The sequence below is a fragment of the Bombus bifarius genome, unplaced genomic scaffold, assembly GCF_011952205.1.
Source record: "Bombus bifarius isolate JDL3187 unplaced genomic scaffold, Bbif_JDL3187 scf7180000008056, whole genome shotgun sequence".
In the NCBI taxonomy this organism is placed as follows: Eukaryota; Metazoa; Arthropoda; class Insecta; order Hymenoptera; family Apidae; genus Bombus; species Bombus bifarius.
The window spans coordinates 667,955-686,165 of NW_022884421.1; the positions used below are offsets into that span (position 1 = coordinate 667,955).

General features: G+C 27.4%; 4 protein-coding genes and 1 long non-coding RNA gene across 8 annotated transcripts; 3 read left to right on the forward strand and 2 right to left on the reverse strand.

Annotated features, from left to right (window-relative positions):
- The first annotated feature begins 13 nt into the window (after nucleotides 1–13).
- Nucleotides 14–2,418, forward strand: LOC117208110 (LIM and senescent cell antigen-like-containing domain protein 1). 2 transcript variants are annotated; one of them, XM_033448975.1, is made up of 7 exons: nucleotides 14–171; nucleotides 814–927; nucleotides 1,048–1,160; nucleotides 1,284–1,476; nucleotides 1,557–1,698; nucleotides 1,806–2,064; nucleotides 2,140–2,418. In XM_033448975.1, the coding sequence occupies exons 1-7, from the start codon at nucleotides 164–166 to the stop codon at nucleotides 2,337–2,339; spliced, it is 1,029 nt and encodes a 342-aa protein (XP_033304866.1). In that variant the 5' UTR covers nucleotides 14–163; the 3' UTR covers nucleotides 2,340–2,418. The 2 variants fall into 2 exon arrangements, with proteins under 2 accessions (XP_033304866.1, XP_033304867.1); XM_033448976.1 differs by having other exon boundaries at nucleotides 42–242.
- Nucleotides 2,419–2,734: 316 nt separating this feature from the next.
- On the reverse strand, nucleotides 2,735–7,016 carry LOC117208111 (peptidyl-prolyl cis-trans isomerase H-like). 2 transcript variants are annotated; one of them, XM_033448979.1, is made up of 5 exons: nucleotides 6,987–7,016; nucleotides 5,832–6,039; nucleotides 5,220–5,413; nucleotides 3,842–4,118; nucleotides 2,735–2,994 (listed from the first exon to the last, which is right to left on the reverse strand). In XM_033448979.1, the coding sequence occupies exons 1-5, from the start codon at nucleotides 7,007–7,009 to the stop codon at nucleotides 2,947–2,949; spliced, it is 750 nt and encodes a 249-aa protein (XP_033304870.1). In that variant the 5' UTR covers nucleotides 7,010–7,016; the 3' UTR covers nucleotides 2,735–2,946. The 2 variants fall into 2 exon arrangements, with proteins under 2 accessions (XP_033304870.1, XP_033304869.1); XM_033448978.1 differs by lacking the exon at nucleotides 2,735–2,994 and adding an exon at nucleotides 3,032–3,402.
- A 100-nt stretch (nucleotides 7,017–7,116) lies between these two features.
- Nucleotides 7,117–10,449, forward strand: LOC117208109 (golgin-45). The gene is made up of 6 exons (XM_033448974.1): nucleotides 7,117–7,250; nucleotides 7,705–8,237; nucleotides 8,302–8,501; nucleotides 9,718–9,846; nucleotides 9,970–10,195; nucleotides 10,274–10,449. Exons 1-6 carry the CDS (start codon nucleotides 7,199–7,201, stop codon nucleotides 10,433–10,435), a joined length of 1,302 nt encoding a protein of 433 aa, XP_033304865.1. The 5' UTR covers nucleotides 7,117–7,198; the 3' UTR covers nucleotides 10,436–10,449.
- Nucleotides 10,450–11,118: 669 nt separating this feature from the next.
- On the forward strand, nucleotides 11,119–18,129 carry LOC117208147. 2 transcript variants are annotated; one of them, XM_033449054.1, is made up of 6 exons: nucleotides 12,826–12,962; nucleotides 13,863–13,924; nucleotides 14,733–14,780; nucleotides 16,017–16,371; nucleotides 16,448–16,656; nucleotides 16,794–18,129. In XM_033449054.1, exons 4-6 carry the CDS (start codon nucleotides 16,035–16,037, stop codon nucleotides 18,075–18,077), a joined length of 1,830 nt encoding a protein of 609 aa, XP_033304945.1. In that variant the 5' UTR covers nucleotides 12,826–12,962; nucleotides 13,863–13,924; nucleotides 14,733–14,780; nucleotides 16,017–16,034; the 3' UTR covers nucleotides 18,078–18,129. The 2 variants fall into 2 exon arrangements, with proteins under 2 accessions (XP_033304943.1, XP_033304945.1); XM_033449052.1 differs by lacking the exons at nucleotides 13,863–13,924; nucleotides 14,733–14,780 and adding an exon at nucleotides 11,119–11,190 and having other exon boundaries at nucleotides 12,758–12,962.
- On the reverse strand, nucleotides 13,313–15,531 carry LOC117208157. Its single transcript, XR_004487638.1, has 2 exons — nucleotides 15,449–15,531; nucleotides 13,313–13,893 (listed from the first exon to the last, which is right to left on the reverse strand). It is a non-coding gene; the product is annotated as an uncharacterized LOC117208157 (long non-coding RNA).
- Nucleotides 18,130–18,211: the final 82 nt, after the last annotated feature.

Below are 18,211 nucleotides of genomic sequence, written 5' to 3' on the forward strand. Positions count from 1 at the left end.
AAGTATTAATAATATTAATGATATACAACAATAATTTTTAGTTTAGAAAAATACTAGGTATTTTTTTAAATAATCTGTAATATATAACGTTCATATTTTTTTTAATTAAAAGAAAAAGGAAGTAACGACAATTAATAAATTAGCTCTCCTTTATCATTAAAGAATGCCAGGGTAAGCACAATTATTTCTCTTCCGAAACATAGTGTTATAGGATATCTTCCACCAGCAAAATTAATTTCCAGGTATATTATTTTAAATCCGTTATTATGAAATATTGTAAGACATTCGAAACGTTAACTTGAATATAATATAAATATTAATATAATATGCAGCATTTATGCAATTTTATATTTATATATTGTAAAAAAAAGTTATCTTTTTATGGCGATGATAGTAAAAATAAATTATTTTTACATATTCAATTTTGAAGATATCATGAAATATTCATTACACTAGGCGCTATAAATCGTTTTTTTAGTTTATAAAAATATCATGAAAAAAAATTTTCAGTTTTTGCGTATTTTATGATTTTTCGCCATATATATGCATATATATATATATAACATGTCCACATTAATTATCTTTAATGTACATTAATTTTCTCATTTTTTAAATATTGTATATTTGGAATAAATTGGGAAAACTTAAATGTATTATATGAATTTAACCATTTTGAAACAAAGAAGGAGGAACAACCAAAAGAAGGAGAAGAAACTATAATATTAATTTTTAAGTCCAATTTTAAAGCAGTTTTATATATATTAGAATAATGGTTGGTTAGTCTCATTAATAATATAAACTTTATATAAAAAGTGTTACAGGGATGTCTTTGGATAATATGTTCTGTTCTCGATGTAGAGAAGGTTTTGTGCCTCATGAAAAGATTGTTAATTCAAATGGAGAGCTATGGCATCCTCAATGCTTTGTGTAAGAATATTTTATTATTATTGGAAGTTACTATATTAAGTTTGTATTTGTATACATTTATATTATTACATTTATATTGTTTAAAATTTATATCAATTATAATAAAAGATATTTTATTAGATGCGCACAATGTTTCCGTCCATTCCCAGATGGAATATTCTATGAATTTGAAGGGTACAAATATTGTGAACATGATTTCCATGTCTTATTTGCACCTTGTTGTGAAAAATGCGGTAAGTTGTTTTAATTATTTATTACAATATGTCAAATACTTGAAGTTAAAAAAATAATATACTCATATAGAACTCATAAAAACACTTGTAAGAAAGAATATAATTATACTTTTTTATTTGTAGGAGAATTTGTTATTGGCCGTGTAATAAAAGCAATGAATGCTAATTGGCACCCAGGATGTTTCCGTTGTGAAGAATGCAATGGTGAATTAGCTGATGCAGGATTTATTAAATGTCAGGGTAGAGCTTTATGCCATACGTGTAATGCACGTGTTAAGGCTGGGGCACTTGGAAAATATATTTGTCATCAGTGCCAGTATGAATTTTGATTTTTAAAGTTATATATATATTATTTAGCTATTGTATATCATGTATATAATATTATATAATTTTTAGTGGTGTAATCGATGACAAACCTCTCCGTTTTCGCGGAGAACTCTATCATCCATATCATTTTAATTGTACTGCTTGTGGTATAGAACTTAATTCAGATGCTAGAGAGGTTAATTCTAGACCAGGATATGCTGCCAATGAAATGGTATGTATCTATAACTGTGTTGTCTTTAATTATTAGTATTATCTTTTACTTAATATATTAGTACTTAGTATATTAATAATTCACATTTTGATTATTAAAATTTTCAGAATGAGCTATACTGTTTGAGATGTCATGATAAAATGGGAATTCCAATTTGCGGTGCATGTCGACGTCCGATTGAGGAACGAGTAGTAACTGCTCTAGGTAAACATTGGCATGTTGAACATTTTGTTTGTGCAAAATGTGAAAAGCCGTTTTTAGGTCATCGACATTATGAGAAAAAAGGTTTAGCTTATTGTGAAACACATTACCATCAACTTTTCGGTAATTTGTGTTTTGTATGTAATCAAGTAATTTCTGGCGATGGTTAGTATATTACTCTATTAATTTTATCCTAATTTAAGAAGAAAGTAAATATATAATATATTTTGAATTTTTCAGTTTTTACAGCTTTGAATAAAGCATGGTGCGTACATCACTTCGCTTGTGCATTTTGCGATCAAAAAATGAATCAAAAAACTAAATTTTTTGAATTTGATTTAAAACCCGCCTGTAAAAAATGTTACGATAAATTTCCACAAGAATTGAAAAAACGTATGCGCCGAATGTATGATTTAAATCCTAAAAGACTACCAGCTTAATCATATAAGCAACATATATCAGCTTATGGTTAATTAAATGTAAAATGAAATATCTCTTAATATTATCAATGAAAGTTTATGTTATTGTATTATAACGTCATACTTATGCCTTAATTGCTAACATTATTTTATCTTAAATCATTATATTTAAACTCTGCATTAATCATAATAATTATTTTAATATATCTATATAAATATGAAATATTTTTGTTATTTGCATGAATTTTAAAGTGCCTCATTGTTATAAATGAATTGAATAACTGCATTTATATATAAAAATATATTTTACACATCAAAAAGATACTCAAACCATTATTAATAATACTCAAATTTTATAAAACAAATTGCATATAGAAATGATATTGTATAAAAATTGAATGAAAATAAACACCGAGTTATGATATTTGTGTTCGTTTATCTTAATAATTTAATCATGATATTAATGTAACATAATAGACATAACATATGGAATGGGGATAGATTCATTAACCGTCTCAAGTACGAGTGTCGATTATAATTGATCACCCCGAATACGTTCCCAGGGTCAAACGTCGACTGAATATCGGCTGAGGTCAATTTGACTGTCAATTGTCAACAATACGCCACGCTACACAATTGTCCTTGTCCGTAGGTCCAGGCCGTCAAATGACGATATCTGGAGAACAAACGCCGTATCGAAGACGTTAAATAAAAATAACAATCACGTTACAAGAAATATAATTTAATATATTAAAGTACGATTTATTATTAAATATTGTACACAAATTAAATATCTTTTTAAATGTTTTATGTTTTTATACAATGTACAGATATAAAGAAAGAACATTTGAGAGAAAAATTAATTAAGTAATTGATATAATTATGTTTTTCTATATACGATAAAGTAATTAAACTATTAACATTGATGTTATACTATCAAAGACTTCTGCCTTTCACCAATTAAATGAAATTTTTATGCTTTGCTTGATTTTTATCTATTTTTTATATATCTTGATATAATACCACAGTTGGATATAATTATTGTTTTAAATGGTTTTCCTGTTTTTGTACCAAATTCTTCAATCTAAAAAATATCAGATATATTAACATGTGGTCATGTTTAAAATCATTACTAAGTACTCTTGAATCAATTTTATTTTTTAAATCTGTTATATAAATAAATTTATAGAAAGTTCTTTCAGTACAGTAGTTAAACTTTTTATTTATTTCTTGGATTTATAGATCCATGTATACTAAAAATTTGCATATTTAATGTTTCAAAATATTTTTCTGTGATTTTCTGCAGTATAGTTTTAATTAACTGTTATATAATTCTAATTTTCCTTATTTTATAAAAAGATGTGTTAAATAAAAAGTATGAAAGAGGGTACAGTTGTTCTTTTCCAAATTTACATTAATTTATTAAAAGATAATGATATAAGTAACAAATATTCTTCATATATTTAGAAAAATTTACGAATGAAGAAGATATCTTTATTTTGATGCAATTGAAATAAATTTACCTTATAAATGTTTGAGAGACCTGCAATCACTTTCCCAAAAACTACATTTTTCCCATCTACTGTTTCCAATTGTCTAAAAGTAAGATTAAATTTGGAATTGCATGTATTTTCAGTTTCATTACACATGGACAAAATTCCGGGACCAGCATGACGTAAGTTGTAATTCTCATGCTCAAATGATTCACCATATATGGACTTTCCTCCACATCCGTTAAGTTTTGTAACGTCTCCGCCTTGACACCAATAACCGGATACAATTCGATGAAACGGTGTGTTCCTATTAGAAAAAGCATTGGTTTCCTTTTAGTTAAAGATATAATTTTATCTCCCTTTAAAAAATATTATTCATTTGGAAAAGTAGACTTTTTTAGATATCTTTTCCGGATATCTCCTCCGTCCAAATAAATTTTTCTAAAGAAATCGACTTAAGGATTTTTATATATATATATATAAAGATTTAATATATTATATTTGTAATAATAATATCATAAAAGTAATATTTTGAATAAATGTGTTTTATCAAAATAATGTATTGCATAGAACTGCACACATCATTCACGTCTTTTAAGTAAAATTTTGCAGGAAGAAAACACAGATCCTTTTTCTTTTATTTTTTTTTTAATTTAAAGTTGTTAAAAATGTGCATTTTACTTTTATTTACTTGTACGATAAGCCATTATATCCACGACATAATTCCGCAAAATTTGTACATGTCCGAGGTACAATATCATCATAAAGTTCAAAATGAATGGATCCTAATTTCTGATCTCCTTGGATTTCAATTTCAAAAAAACATTTGGTACGAATAGATGGATTTATATGTTTTAGCAATGATAAATCTGTAATTATACAATGATCTTGTGGAGATTGTAATCCAATGGTATGTGTTGTAGGTTCTTTCTGATATCTATAGAATTTAATCATCAATATAATATAAACATTTACATTACGTGTAATGTGTAATAATAATATGATATAAAGTTTATTCCTTTATTTTATTACATTTCATTATTGTGTTTTTATCTCTCAACTGCATTTTTAAAATTCTATTCTAACTTTCAAAATTCTATGCTCTGAAAATTTAAAATTAATACAAATTAAAGTTGAATTTCACAATTAACAATGGAATGGAAAGAATAAAGTGTTTTAAGATATGAATACATGTCATATTGATTTCATTAAAATTATAATAAGATAGAACGAGATATAAAAAGATAGAAATAAAAAGCCAGTGTTCTTTTAATTAAAAATTTAGAAAAATTATGTAACTTAAATTTTGTCATAATTATAATTTAAGTAAAATTAATTTCGAAATTGTTTTGCATAAAACTTTGAAAACGAAAATATATATCCATGAAATATTGAAGGAATAATTTACCTTCTATTGTGTTCCATTTTCATGTTCATTTCTTTCCAATCTTGTATAAACTCGGCAGTAGAATAATTAGTACTTGCTCTACGAATTTTTCGTAATAAATTTTTATTTTCTTTCATGACTTGTGTATTTTTTACTTCCTGATTATCAAGTTTTGATTTATATTTTATCTTTGGTAACCAGCAATCGATATTTGACTATAATTTGGACACATCATGAATTTCAGATTAATTTAAAGCAGTTAATATATTGTTGCAGTTAATTATATTGACAATAATACACAAACAAAAAGGATTAAAAGTTTAAAACCTATTTTTCATAATTATCGCTTCCTCTTTTTATCATTATTGCAGTATTTTAAATAATACATTCAATACTTTTACTAGAAATTTGCAATATTTTTATAAAACATATATGATTATATACTTTATACAATTGTAATTATTAAGATTACTTATATTACAATACTAAATATAAACATAGTAAGAAATGATGTGGTAGTATTCAATATAAGACATATTAATAGTAAAATATAGTAGTATAAGTATACAAAAAGATAGAAAATAATGAGGAATAAAAGATATTTATTACAGAAATAAAACTTTGTATACTTACCCTTAATCGAGTAATTATATTCATCCGCCTTAACAATTTTATATTTTGCTTGTCGATTTCTCTTATTCGATTTATGTCACTTCTCATATTATGCGGTTTGTAATATGCGGACACTTCAAATCTTGGAGGCTTATTATCGACTTTAGCTACAGCTTGTGCGATCCTCCGTTTATATTTTTTATATGTTTTTTTATCCATAGCTTTTATTCTTTGGAATGGTTATTACTTTTTTTATATTATTTTGTTACAGTTCATTTAATATACGAACATGTTATTATTATATTTCAAGTTAAAATTTGAATTTATAAAAATATAAGAATTATGGTAACGGTTCAAGATATAAAATTGTTACATCGCTATAATTACTATAAAATCTTTTTATAAGCATTATTCTATCATTAAACTTCACCGTATTTAATAAAGTAATATCAATGTGTAATGTTTTGCTTTTAAGTTAAAAATTTATAAATTGCAAAAGAGGTTACAATTTATAATAAAATTTAATTGATGTTTCAGATTATAATTTGACAATATTGCAAAATTAAAATCTTTTTATACTGCAAAATTATAATTTTTGATTTATATGACATATTAAATGCTTGTTAATTTAATTTCCTTCTTTAATGTTTTTTTGTTATTGTGTTAAATATATAATTAATGATTTCACCAACTATAAGAATTTAAAACTATTTTCTGGTGACTAGTGATTTATAACAATTGAATTATCGATATTAGATAAGAAAAAATTTGTATAGAAATCAAACTTTTTTGTAAATTTCGATAATTCAAATGTTCTATACTATGATAGGCATAATTTATATATATATATATAAATAAATAAATAAATAAATAAATATATATATATATATATATATATTTTTGTGAATATTGAAAGTGTCATTATCATTATTTCGTGAAATTTTATTTAAAAAATAACACAATATATTATATTGACAATAATACACAAACAAAAAGGATTAAAAGTTTAAAACCTATTTTACATAATTATTGCTTCGTTTTTTATCATTATTGCAGTATTTTAAATACATTCAATACTTTAACCCTTTGCTTTAGTCACTATTTATCAAAATATTATAGAATTGTAAAATATTCATAAAAATATAAAAATTAATATTACTTGATAAATGTACCTACACAGTGGAAATTAGGATTTGCATAAAAAATGTTGTTTATTGATTGGTATTGATACATATTTTCTTACTCATGTCTCGTTGAATTCCTTTCACTAAATTGGATACGTTAAGTAATAGATTAATAATGACCGATAAAAAGTAGTTGATAATTTGTTATGATATGAAATGATATTAAGATTATTTTAAGTAGATATCTACCAAATAGAAGTGAAAATGGCCAGTATTTCAAATTCTACAAAAGATGAACCTCAAACTAAGTCACAAGGTTAGATTTCTTGTTTATATACATACTTATATAAATTTACATTTTTTATAAAATATTTGTTTCTTTTGCTTTTATAATTAGACTTAGTTTTCCTTATTTCACTAAATTGTATAGTATAATATAGTTAATATAACATCCTATTTCATATAATTTTGCATATTCATTGTTTTCTATATATTTAAAATAAAGTACATATGACAATTACTTTTAATGTGATATTGACCACAAGATAACAATTTATTATATATATATACATTATATAAGTAATAAGATATTTGTTTCTTTACTTTGCTTAATAATTATTATAGCAAAACATATGAGAAAGCAATTAATTATGGGAAAGAATGTACAATATGAATAAAAATATTTGTTAGTATCATATTTTTTAACATTAAAATTTTTTATTTTTATGTTATATATTAATGTGTTATTATTAATATTTAAGATATATAAGTTACAGGCTGGATTAAACGTACGCAAGGTGATGGGATGGAAAATGCAACGGCTGAAAAAATTGAAGTTAAACAGACAAAGTGCCGTCTTGGTGAAACGTTAATTTATCATCCAACAAATTTGAAACAGTTAAGTTCAACTCCTCCAGTTATGCCAAATGGTCCAATAGTAAATTTAATACCAAGGCATGTTAATAATGCAAAACATGAGAAACATGTTTTATGTTCGTTAAAATCAAAGGAGCCAAAATTTATTCCTTATGAACCTTATAAAGCTGCAGTCAATCCAATCATTCCATATGAAAAAAAGAATAGAAGATTGCAAAAAAGTAATGTAAATGTGAATATGGCTGTCTCTCGAGTTGCTGCAATGAAACTTCATGAAACAAAGGTATCTAATAATTTAAAGATAGTAGATGAAGATAAGTCTGCAGAAAGTGATTGGTTGATAGAAAAAAAGGCATACGAAGCGGAAATACAAAAGCTTAAAGAAGAAAATAGTCAACTTGAAAATCAATTGAAATTTCAAGCACAGGTACTAATGTTACTTATTACTAAAGTAATAATATTATATCATACATTTTTCTTTTTTACAATAGGTTAATGGAGAATTAAAAAATTTATTAGTAGCTGCTGTTGGAGAAGATCTTGAAACAAAAGTTCATTTATTGACTGAAGATAAATTGCAACTTGCTCGAGCTCTTTTAAATTCTGCTCAAAATTTATCAACTCATCAAGAACAAACAGAGTGGTTAGCAGGTCAATGTGAAGTCTGGAGGAGTAAATTCTTAGCCAGTAGGTAAATGAAAATAATTCAATATAAATATTTATGGCTCATTTATAATAATACATGTAGTATCGGAATACTTAGGCTGTAGATGTCGCTGCTGGGTAGAGCCGCTTTTTTTCTCATTTTTGTATCGTGGAAGAAAAATGGGACTCCGGTCGCCGGAATTCGAACCCGGGTTCCGAACGTTAGTAACCTAAGGCGCTAACCACTGCGCTGCCGTCGTCCGACACTAGTTAGTGTCAAGTGGTGGTGTTTGCTATGTGCCGCCACAGGCCATTTTTCCACGATACTACATACATAATATATATGTAGGAGATGAAAGGACATCGGAACCTTCCCTTTGGAACTTCGGGAAAATCCCTTAATACCGTAATCTAGATTCTATCATAGGTGTAATTAAACAATTGTCGTCATTTGATCCGATTGTATTTGTTCGAGATTTGTGATAATGAGCTTGGGCTCGAAGCGACAGCCAGTCGCCGAACGTAGCCGGGATGAACGCAGAGGCATGGAGTAATTCTATAGCTCTCCTTAAAAAGGAAATAGTTGTAACACTCGACAGTAAACATTCCAACGGTCTCTGTCCCGTAGCTCGCCATTTGCAGACCCTATTCTTCAAGTAAGATGATTGCCAGATGTCGATGCGTTTCCGCAGTACACGTGCAGCTTTCCTTCGAGGGCAGCTAGCATCTTTTTCTAACCACCAACATGGAAATTAACCAATTAACAGCAACGTCAATTTCCCTCACTTTCTGAACGAAGGCTATCCTCGACGAATCCGATGATCTCGTGTCCTTAGACACAGCCCATCATAGTTTTCCTCTGCAGCATCATCGCGACGGAAAGTCATTCTCTCGTGAGGTCGTATTAGCGAGTTACTTAGCGTCTGTACGCTCGGTGGATATTCCACGTCTTAACAAAGAGTTAGTTTAGTTATACTTTCATCGTAGCCAAGCAAGTCGAGTACGATTTGGTCTTTGGAAGGAAGCACATCCTGTTATCCCGTTGACCGCGGATTCGTTATTGAACCTAGGATCATTGTAGTATCTAATTACCACGGTTACTTGTCCAATTCTATAATAATCGTATTTGCACTAGTCAATGTCTTCTCTATTGCATAACGACAATGTGTAATCCAAATGAAGATTCGTTTCAGGTCCCTAACCCTAATTCTAATGTAACTCTGACATATATAATATACATAACTTTCAATAATTTTTGGTAGCTTAATGGTTGAAGAACTTGCAAAATGGAAAGCAGCTCTTTGCCAAAGAACCACAGATCTCCAAGAAGCAATAAAAAGACTTCTAGAGGATCGAAATCTTATAAGAGATATATCCCTTAAAACATACAGGTATGTTTCTTACATGTATTTACAAAAAATGTATTTTATTAATAAAAATATTTCTACAAAATACTTTAAATAGCAGGAACATACGTATTTTAATACATATATATTATGTCCTTTTTATTTAAGGATACTTAGTATTTTGCGTGAAAATTTTGATCATGTTGGAAGTGTTTCTTGCAAGAGGCATGTATTACCAAGTACAAATATAATAGATTTAGTACAAGGCTGTTGTCAACTTGCAGAAATTCTAAAAGTTCAATTATTATGTGGTGTGGAAAACATTACTTTACAAAGAGAAATTAATATAACTGGCTTAGATATGAAAACACTTGCCGAAAAGACTGCAGAACAAGTAAGTTTTCATTTCATATTTATTTTGTATTTATTTTACCTTGTTTCATGTATATTTATTTCTTTCATTTATATACAGCTTCTTATGAATCCAAAGTTGCTCATGTCAGGAAGACAAGATGTAGCTTGTAGTGCAGTGATGGGAGCAGCTGTTGCAATTGGTGGCCAAATATTTCTTCCACGAAGTGATTCAAATATAACTTGTTGTCCTCATTGTAGTGGTGAAATTAAACAAATATAAAATTTTTTATTCATGTATATTTCTATAAGTTATATATAGCGAAATAATTACTATATAACATTATATCATTTTAAATTCTTATATGCATTATATTATTTTTGTATTTAGAATTGTCAGTTTATTTATAATAATATTAAATGACAATAAAAAAATAATCATATAATGTCAATATATAATATTGTCCGATTTTTTATATACAAAACATTCATAGAACGTTTGCAGCTTTTAATGTGAATTCTATGTGGGAAATAGAACACATTTCAGAGAATCTTAAGTATTATTTTAACTGTATGAAATTCTTTTATTCACGTTCAAAACATTCTGTATAGGTTCATATATCGTAAAATTGTGACAATCTATCAAATTAACTTCTTTGTAATTTTTATATAACATAAATTTCTAGATTCAAGAGATTAATTATAGCACCATAAAAAGAAATAATTTATCGATTTTTATCGAAATATTAAAATATGATAAATGAAAAACATTAAAATTTAATTAGCTTATTTGTGCGTTACCTTCAATTACGTGAAGATTACTGCTTAATTTATTAATATTATTAAAATGTGGTAGATGATAAACCTTAAAATATAATAAATGTAATTAATCAATCTAACAAACCAATATGCGCATTTTGTAACGCAACATCCCGCGTTATTTAATAGACTGCGAAAATCCACGATTAGTCGACGCTTAGCGGTCGCAGGTGTAACATGTCAGTTCTTATCAACGCCGACTCTGGACGAGCGCGAACGGTTTGTAACGAAATAATTCCGCGGGTATTTTTATATATGTACCATCCATTTGCTCATTAATTTTTCACAAGTCATTGCATCTTTAAAAAGTTCGAAAAAAATCAGCGTTATGGATAACCGCGATAAATCAAGAAAGTGCGCGTATATGATTAAACTCTTTAGTTTTCCCCTTTATCTTCCTCTTTGCATCTTTTTCGCTACATACATACAAATATTAGAATTAAAGATTGATCTAAAAGATCGCTCTTTGATGTGTTTTCTTATTCGAAAGAATGATAACGAGTGGAAATCATGATACGTGATTCGATTTACAAATAGAAAATATATCTCTAACGGACTATTTTCAAATATTAGTGCAAATATTTGTTTAAGCAACACATGTTATATTTATATAAAGAAAGAACCGTTTATTCTTCACGAGATATGTCTTCGATAAATGAATGTTGTACGATGTTAAAGAATTTTATACGTGTGATTATTATCAAATGATAATTATAAATCCTAAAATAACGTAAAACTGAAAAATAAAATAAAAATGAAAAATTGAAAAAAGATAAATGCCTGAAAAATACAATCAAATTTTCTGTTTAAGTCTTTGAGAAGGAGAAGATACTGGACGAGTTATTTATGCGATCTATTTTCACGCAAGTTGTGTTACCTTAGTGGCCTAAAAATATCAGTGAAATTTGATTAGGCACAGCTTGGTGCTGTATTACCTATTCGAATATATACGTACTTGCTTCAATATCAATTATCTGGAATTTTAAATGACTGCTTGCTGTTACTATTGCAACAATATTATAAAAGCAATGGCTTTGTTAAATATTTAATAAGTATTATTGAAAATTATATTTTGTACACAAAAGTTTAATCTCTTTTCATAAATTATTTATTTTTTTCTATAAATATAATCTTTAATTTTACTATTATACGTAAATACTATAATAATAAATATCTAATATACTGAGATAAAGATTTTCATAAATTGTAATTTATTTCTTTTTCTCAAAGTAACATTTGTTTTCATTTATATATTATATATACATATATGCAGGTTTGACTGAATTAATTACAGAAATGGATAATATTTATCTATATTCCTTTCTAAGTCTACTATTGTTAGATATTTTGAATAATTTAAACAAGTAACGTTTGCCATAAGCAAAAATAGCAATATGAATGTGAAAAGTTATTACATAAAATCACAATCATTACATGTCACGGGTTACGTATTTGACACTGAATATAGTGAAAAAATTAAAAACCGGAAATAAAAAAGAAAAGAATTTCATTACAAGTTATAGAAAAAATTTTAATTTCACTGAATTAAAGGCTTAATAGCATATTCGCCATTGGTATCTTAAAATAAATTTAATTGAAAAACAAATATAAAAAAAAATACAAATTATAACACTCTATTTAAAATAATGAAGTAATATTAATTATTATCCGAATGAGCTTAATATAATTAATACAATCAATTCTCTCGTGATAAAATTAAAAATTTAATTATATACGTATGTTGTAAGAAGTAAAATTAATGCTAATTTTTTTGAAATTTCATCAGAAGGCTTGAAGGAACATTACTTTTCAATTTATGTTGATATTTCGTGATGGACAATAGACCAGTTAATTTATTTCTACAAAAAATTGAAGAAAACGCAAGAAAAGTATTTTCGTCTTTGCCTGAAGATAATGGTGGCAATCGCTCACGCCAAAGAAATTGTACTCTGGTTAAAATTAAAGAAGAAGAAACTGGTGATGAAATTCAGGTAAAATACGTGTTATTTTTGTGAGTGTTTATAAGTTTTTCTTCCATTTTGTTCACTATAATTTTGCTATAATTTACTTCTCGAATTTAAATTAATAATATTTGATTTTTGTGAAATTGTACAAAACCATTTCGTTGTAAAGCTTAACAAATTCTGTGAGAATAATTACAATTTTTCATACTTCATGAGAAAAGGAAATGAGAATAAATTTTAGTTATTATGTACTTGCACTACAACACTAAATTTTACATGATATTACACAAATACCAATAATATAAAATTAAAGTGTAAATATAAAAATTTGGACCCTTCGAAAATATAAAAATATGTTTTTAATACAAAATTATATATTGAATTTATAATAAAGTAACCATGTTTATTCTTAGAATTATCTCATTGTAAGCATTAAGGCAACGTTAGATCTTATTGCAAAAGTTCGTACATATACAAGTAACTTGAGAGCAATATAATCTATACACTATTAAAATGTAACACAATCCATTGATCCGTATTCCATTATAATTAACGTGAATATTGAATTTCGTTCATTATAATTTCTTTGCGTCAAAACTAATATACCTTTCCACTAGTTTATTTTAACACTGGAATAATTATTAATAGTACCAAACTTTATTAATATACTTTGTTTTTAACATCAAGCAGGATAATTATTAACAATACCATAATTTATTAAATTACATAATTGCTTATACTTTGTTATATTTTTTCGTTATCCTGTTTTGTTTTTTATATTATTATTTATCATCATAAAATATTTTATGCATAAGTTTTAACTTCGTATCAACTGCATCTAATATTGCTCAAGTATATACACGTGTTTATTTTACAAACGTTTTAGTTATATAGATACGTAGATAACTTTATTTTCCTATCTTTCAGCCTTGAAAAAGGGATTAGCACGTGGTTGTGCCTACAAAATCAATATATATGTATATATATATGTCGGAGATGAAAGGAAAGCCGAAGCCTTTCCTTGGAAATTTTGGGAACATCCTCTAGTACCTTAGCCTAGATTTTATTATAGTTGTAATTGCTTAAGATTTGTAATAAGCGAGATTGGGTTCGAGGTGACAATCGGTCGCTGAACGTAGCCACGGTCACGGGATGGATGTTTTATCTAACGGAGGTCTGGAGTGGTTGTATGTGTTTTCCGAGAAATGGGTTGTGGCGGCATGCGGCCTCGAGAGCGGGCCTAGCCACGTGTGATGTTGCCTCGGAGGTGCCGATGCAATGGGACATACATTGTATTAGTAATCAAAACTCCAGGCAGAAACTGCCTAGCAACGGCGTTTGGAACTTTCTCGATGCTTCCAACGAGTATGCCTAGCAACGGCGTTTGGAATCTTCTCGATGCTTCCAAACGGGTATAGAAAACAAAATGCAATCGTACAGGGAGAAAAATCTCCACGAGGCTGGCATTCTTGCGATTGCCTTGGAGAGTGATACATCGAGCATTTTCGACGATCGCATTTGCGTCTAAGTTAGTTTCGCTTAGTAAGGAGTTATCCCGATGACCGTGGATTCGTTTGAATTCAAACATTGCTAATAGTATTATTTAATTTAATTATTCGTAGATCGTATTATTCATTAGGCTTAGTGTTTGTTAGACTTATTATTAGTTGTACTTATTATTTGTTAAGCTTAGTGATAGACCTGTATATACGTGTAAATAAAATCTCGGCTTTGTGAAACGATGGCTAGTCCACATGAAGAGTCGTCGCGCGCCCAAAATTCGAATCGTGATCCGACATATATAAACAATACTTTAAAGACAATTACAATACTTATATTTTAATTGTAGGTATATTTCATTTAATAATTTAATACATTAGTAAAACTCTGTATAAGAATTAAAACGCGGATAATTTTACTAAAAAGATAGGACGTTTTTATACTGCATAATTTAATTTCAGAAATGTATAATTAAATTTTATTCCACAGAATTTTCTATATAATGTTAGTGAATGTTCGAGTTTCATATTACTCTTTTCCGCTTAACTTAATAATACATCGACATTATGGATTTATTAATTTGCATTAAATATTAAACCATATTTCCTGCCTTTTCGTTAAAATAAAAGAATTATTTTTTTTTAAATAAATATACAGCATACAATTATATAAGTAAATAACAAAATACAGAAAAATAACCTCACTAGAAGAGAACAAACAATTCTAACATGACTTCGAATAGGATACAGAGATATGTATAAAAATAGAGCACGCAATTTATATGTCACCGTGTATCATGCCATGCGATGTGGGAATAGGAAGAAAACGCAGCATAGAGGCCCTGTCTGTCCTTGTATAATCCAGTATGCACACTGACATCGTTCGTTGATCGGTGTTACCATCGATGTTACATATTTACTATAAGAATGTGTATGTGTCATTAGACAAGGACACAAGAAATCTCAATGCAGCGTTCTCTTTCTATTCTTATATTGTCTTTTTAGCTCACTCACACTTTATCATTATATTTCAACGAGAATAACACCATTACTTGACTTAATGGAACAAAGATATCCGCAAATTCCCCAACAGGTGAAACCATATACCACACATCACCTGCAATCGAACATATAATTATCCACTACAGAAGATATAGAAATCAAGGAAGAATACTAGGAGATAACATAAACATGAAAGAAATGCTAACTATTCCTAACAATACAAAAAAGACAATAGAATTCGTCAAACAAACAAATCTAACAAACGAAATCTAAAATATCAAAGTTATTGCTAAAAACCACGAATTGTTAGTGCTACATTAAAACCTGCACCAGCCTGCACTTAAAAAATATTACATTACAACACATTAGATACAATTAGATTAGATTAGAATTGACCATATACTGCTTAATACATAATATATAGAATATTTAACATAGTATAGACGCGTTATATTTTTAAAACAATTAGAGATAAGAAAAAGATATGATACTTCTAAAAAGTCACAATATAAATTAACAGAAAGTATTTTTGTATTTAAACAATGATGAAATATCACTCATATTTTATACATTATTACAGGAATATGCAGCAACTGCAATGAGTGAATTATTAGGATGGTATGGCTATGATAAAGTGGATAGTGGCTATACAAAAAGTTTAAACCTGGATCATTTTACATCTATATCTGATGCAAAAAGTCAAGCTCTTCAAACTGATCAAGATATTGTTTCAAACAAACTAAGATTAAAATCGCCAGTAGTGAATACATCTGATTCAATTTTTGAAGTTTCCAATGTACCACTGTCTTATTCTAATAACAACTTAATGTCTGTGAATAGACAATTAATTTCATCCCCCTTATCATTAAAACCAGTATCTTTTGGTACTACATCTAAATTTCCATATGAAAGTTATTCAAGTTCTGTTTACTCAGGTAAAGTATAAAATATGTACTATGTACATAATATAAATTACATATGAATTCGTTATAATTTTTAGCATTTTTATAGATAATATATCTTGTTCTTGGTGTGGTAAAATTGTTCAAATATTTGAATTAGAAAGATCCAGTTCCTTTTCTTATAATATGATGGATGCTTTAGGATACTTTTGTAGTGAAAATTGTTTTGCAGCTAGTAGAAGAGCAATTTTTAAACAAGCAAAAACATGTGACTGGTGCAGACATATACGAAATCCAATTAGTTATGTTGATCTTCAAGTATGTAAATTGAATGTAGAATACTAAATAATTAAAAGTAACTTATCTTCACCATTTTATTTTTAATTAAAAATGCTATACTGTACTATAATATAATTTGATGTATTAGAGAATTACTAATCTTATTCCTTTTTCAGGATGGTAAAAGTCAGCTTCAATTTTGTAGCAATAAATGTTTGAATCAGTACAAAATGAATATTTTTTGCCATGAAACACAAACTCATTTAATGCTTCAAGGTTTAAATAATGTTCCTTTTCATGATACAGAGAAGAGTGGTTTAATAACACCAGAACTATGGTTTCGAAGTTGTCAATCACCATTAAATAGTCCTGCAGAGAATACATATTTAGTTGATACACATTTGACTCATAGTTTATCATCATCGCTTTGTGAGAACAGATCAATAGAAACAGAAGAAATTGATAATGAAAAATCAGTAGACCCACATAAAAAATGGCCCAGTAAAATCAATTCAGTGTGCACAAAGAAATGTACAAAATCCAATAATTGCAATGAACATAAAAAGAATTTTTATATAGAAATTAATGAACATGATAAAGAGCAATCTTTAGTAAATGAAAAAAGCAAATGTTGCCATTCCATGATTAATCAAACAAATTGTAAAGAAAATTATTTAAGAAAAAATGATTTGAATTGTAAGGACTTCAAACAGGAATATGCGATGGATACCATGAATAATTCACATAGCCCTAAAGATAGCAACACATATTTAGAAAGGAACATACATGTAAAAGACATAAGAAATTTACAAGAAAAAGGATATGACACTCCAACAGAAAATATATTACAATCATCATCTTGGTTTTCAAACTCAACTACACCTACAATGCATCATGAAATTCCATCTTTGTCTAAATCTTGCATAAATGAACCTAACCAAATAAGATATCAGAATCAGACCAATGTATTTTCGAGAACTTCATCAGTTAAACAATCCAATCCAACTGAATCATTTCATTCATTACCGCCTACAACGCTTCTGCCCCCTGTTACAGTTCTTGTACCATATCCTTTACCTATACCTATACCAATTCCTATACCTATTCCAGTTCCTATATCAACAGCAATTTTTAGTAAATTAGTGACTGATAAAGAAGATTCCATAAATATAAAAGATTCAAATTGTAAAAATGTGGAATGTAAAAATTCAGTAGAAAATAAATATTCCGTTTTTGATAAGCCACAGATTAAAACAACGAACTTATCAACAGCAGAAGACTCACAGCAAGTAAAATTAGATAAGTTTTCTTTTTCATCATCATCTTTGAAAACTAATACTGAAATCAATGATACTTCACACCAGTTACGACATAATAAGAAACTTTTAAGGAAAAGAAAACGCTCGAATAAAATCATTAATCATGATCATGAAAAAATTCAGTTAAAAAAAAAGGAATAACTTTATAGCAACTTAAAAGACAATTTATAAAAAGATATTTTTTAATAAAATGTATATATTATACAGAATATTTTTTATTTATAATTAATAACTTTAAAGCAATATAAGTAATCATATTAGTAGATAAAAATTCT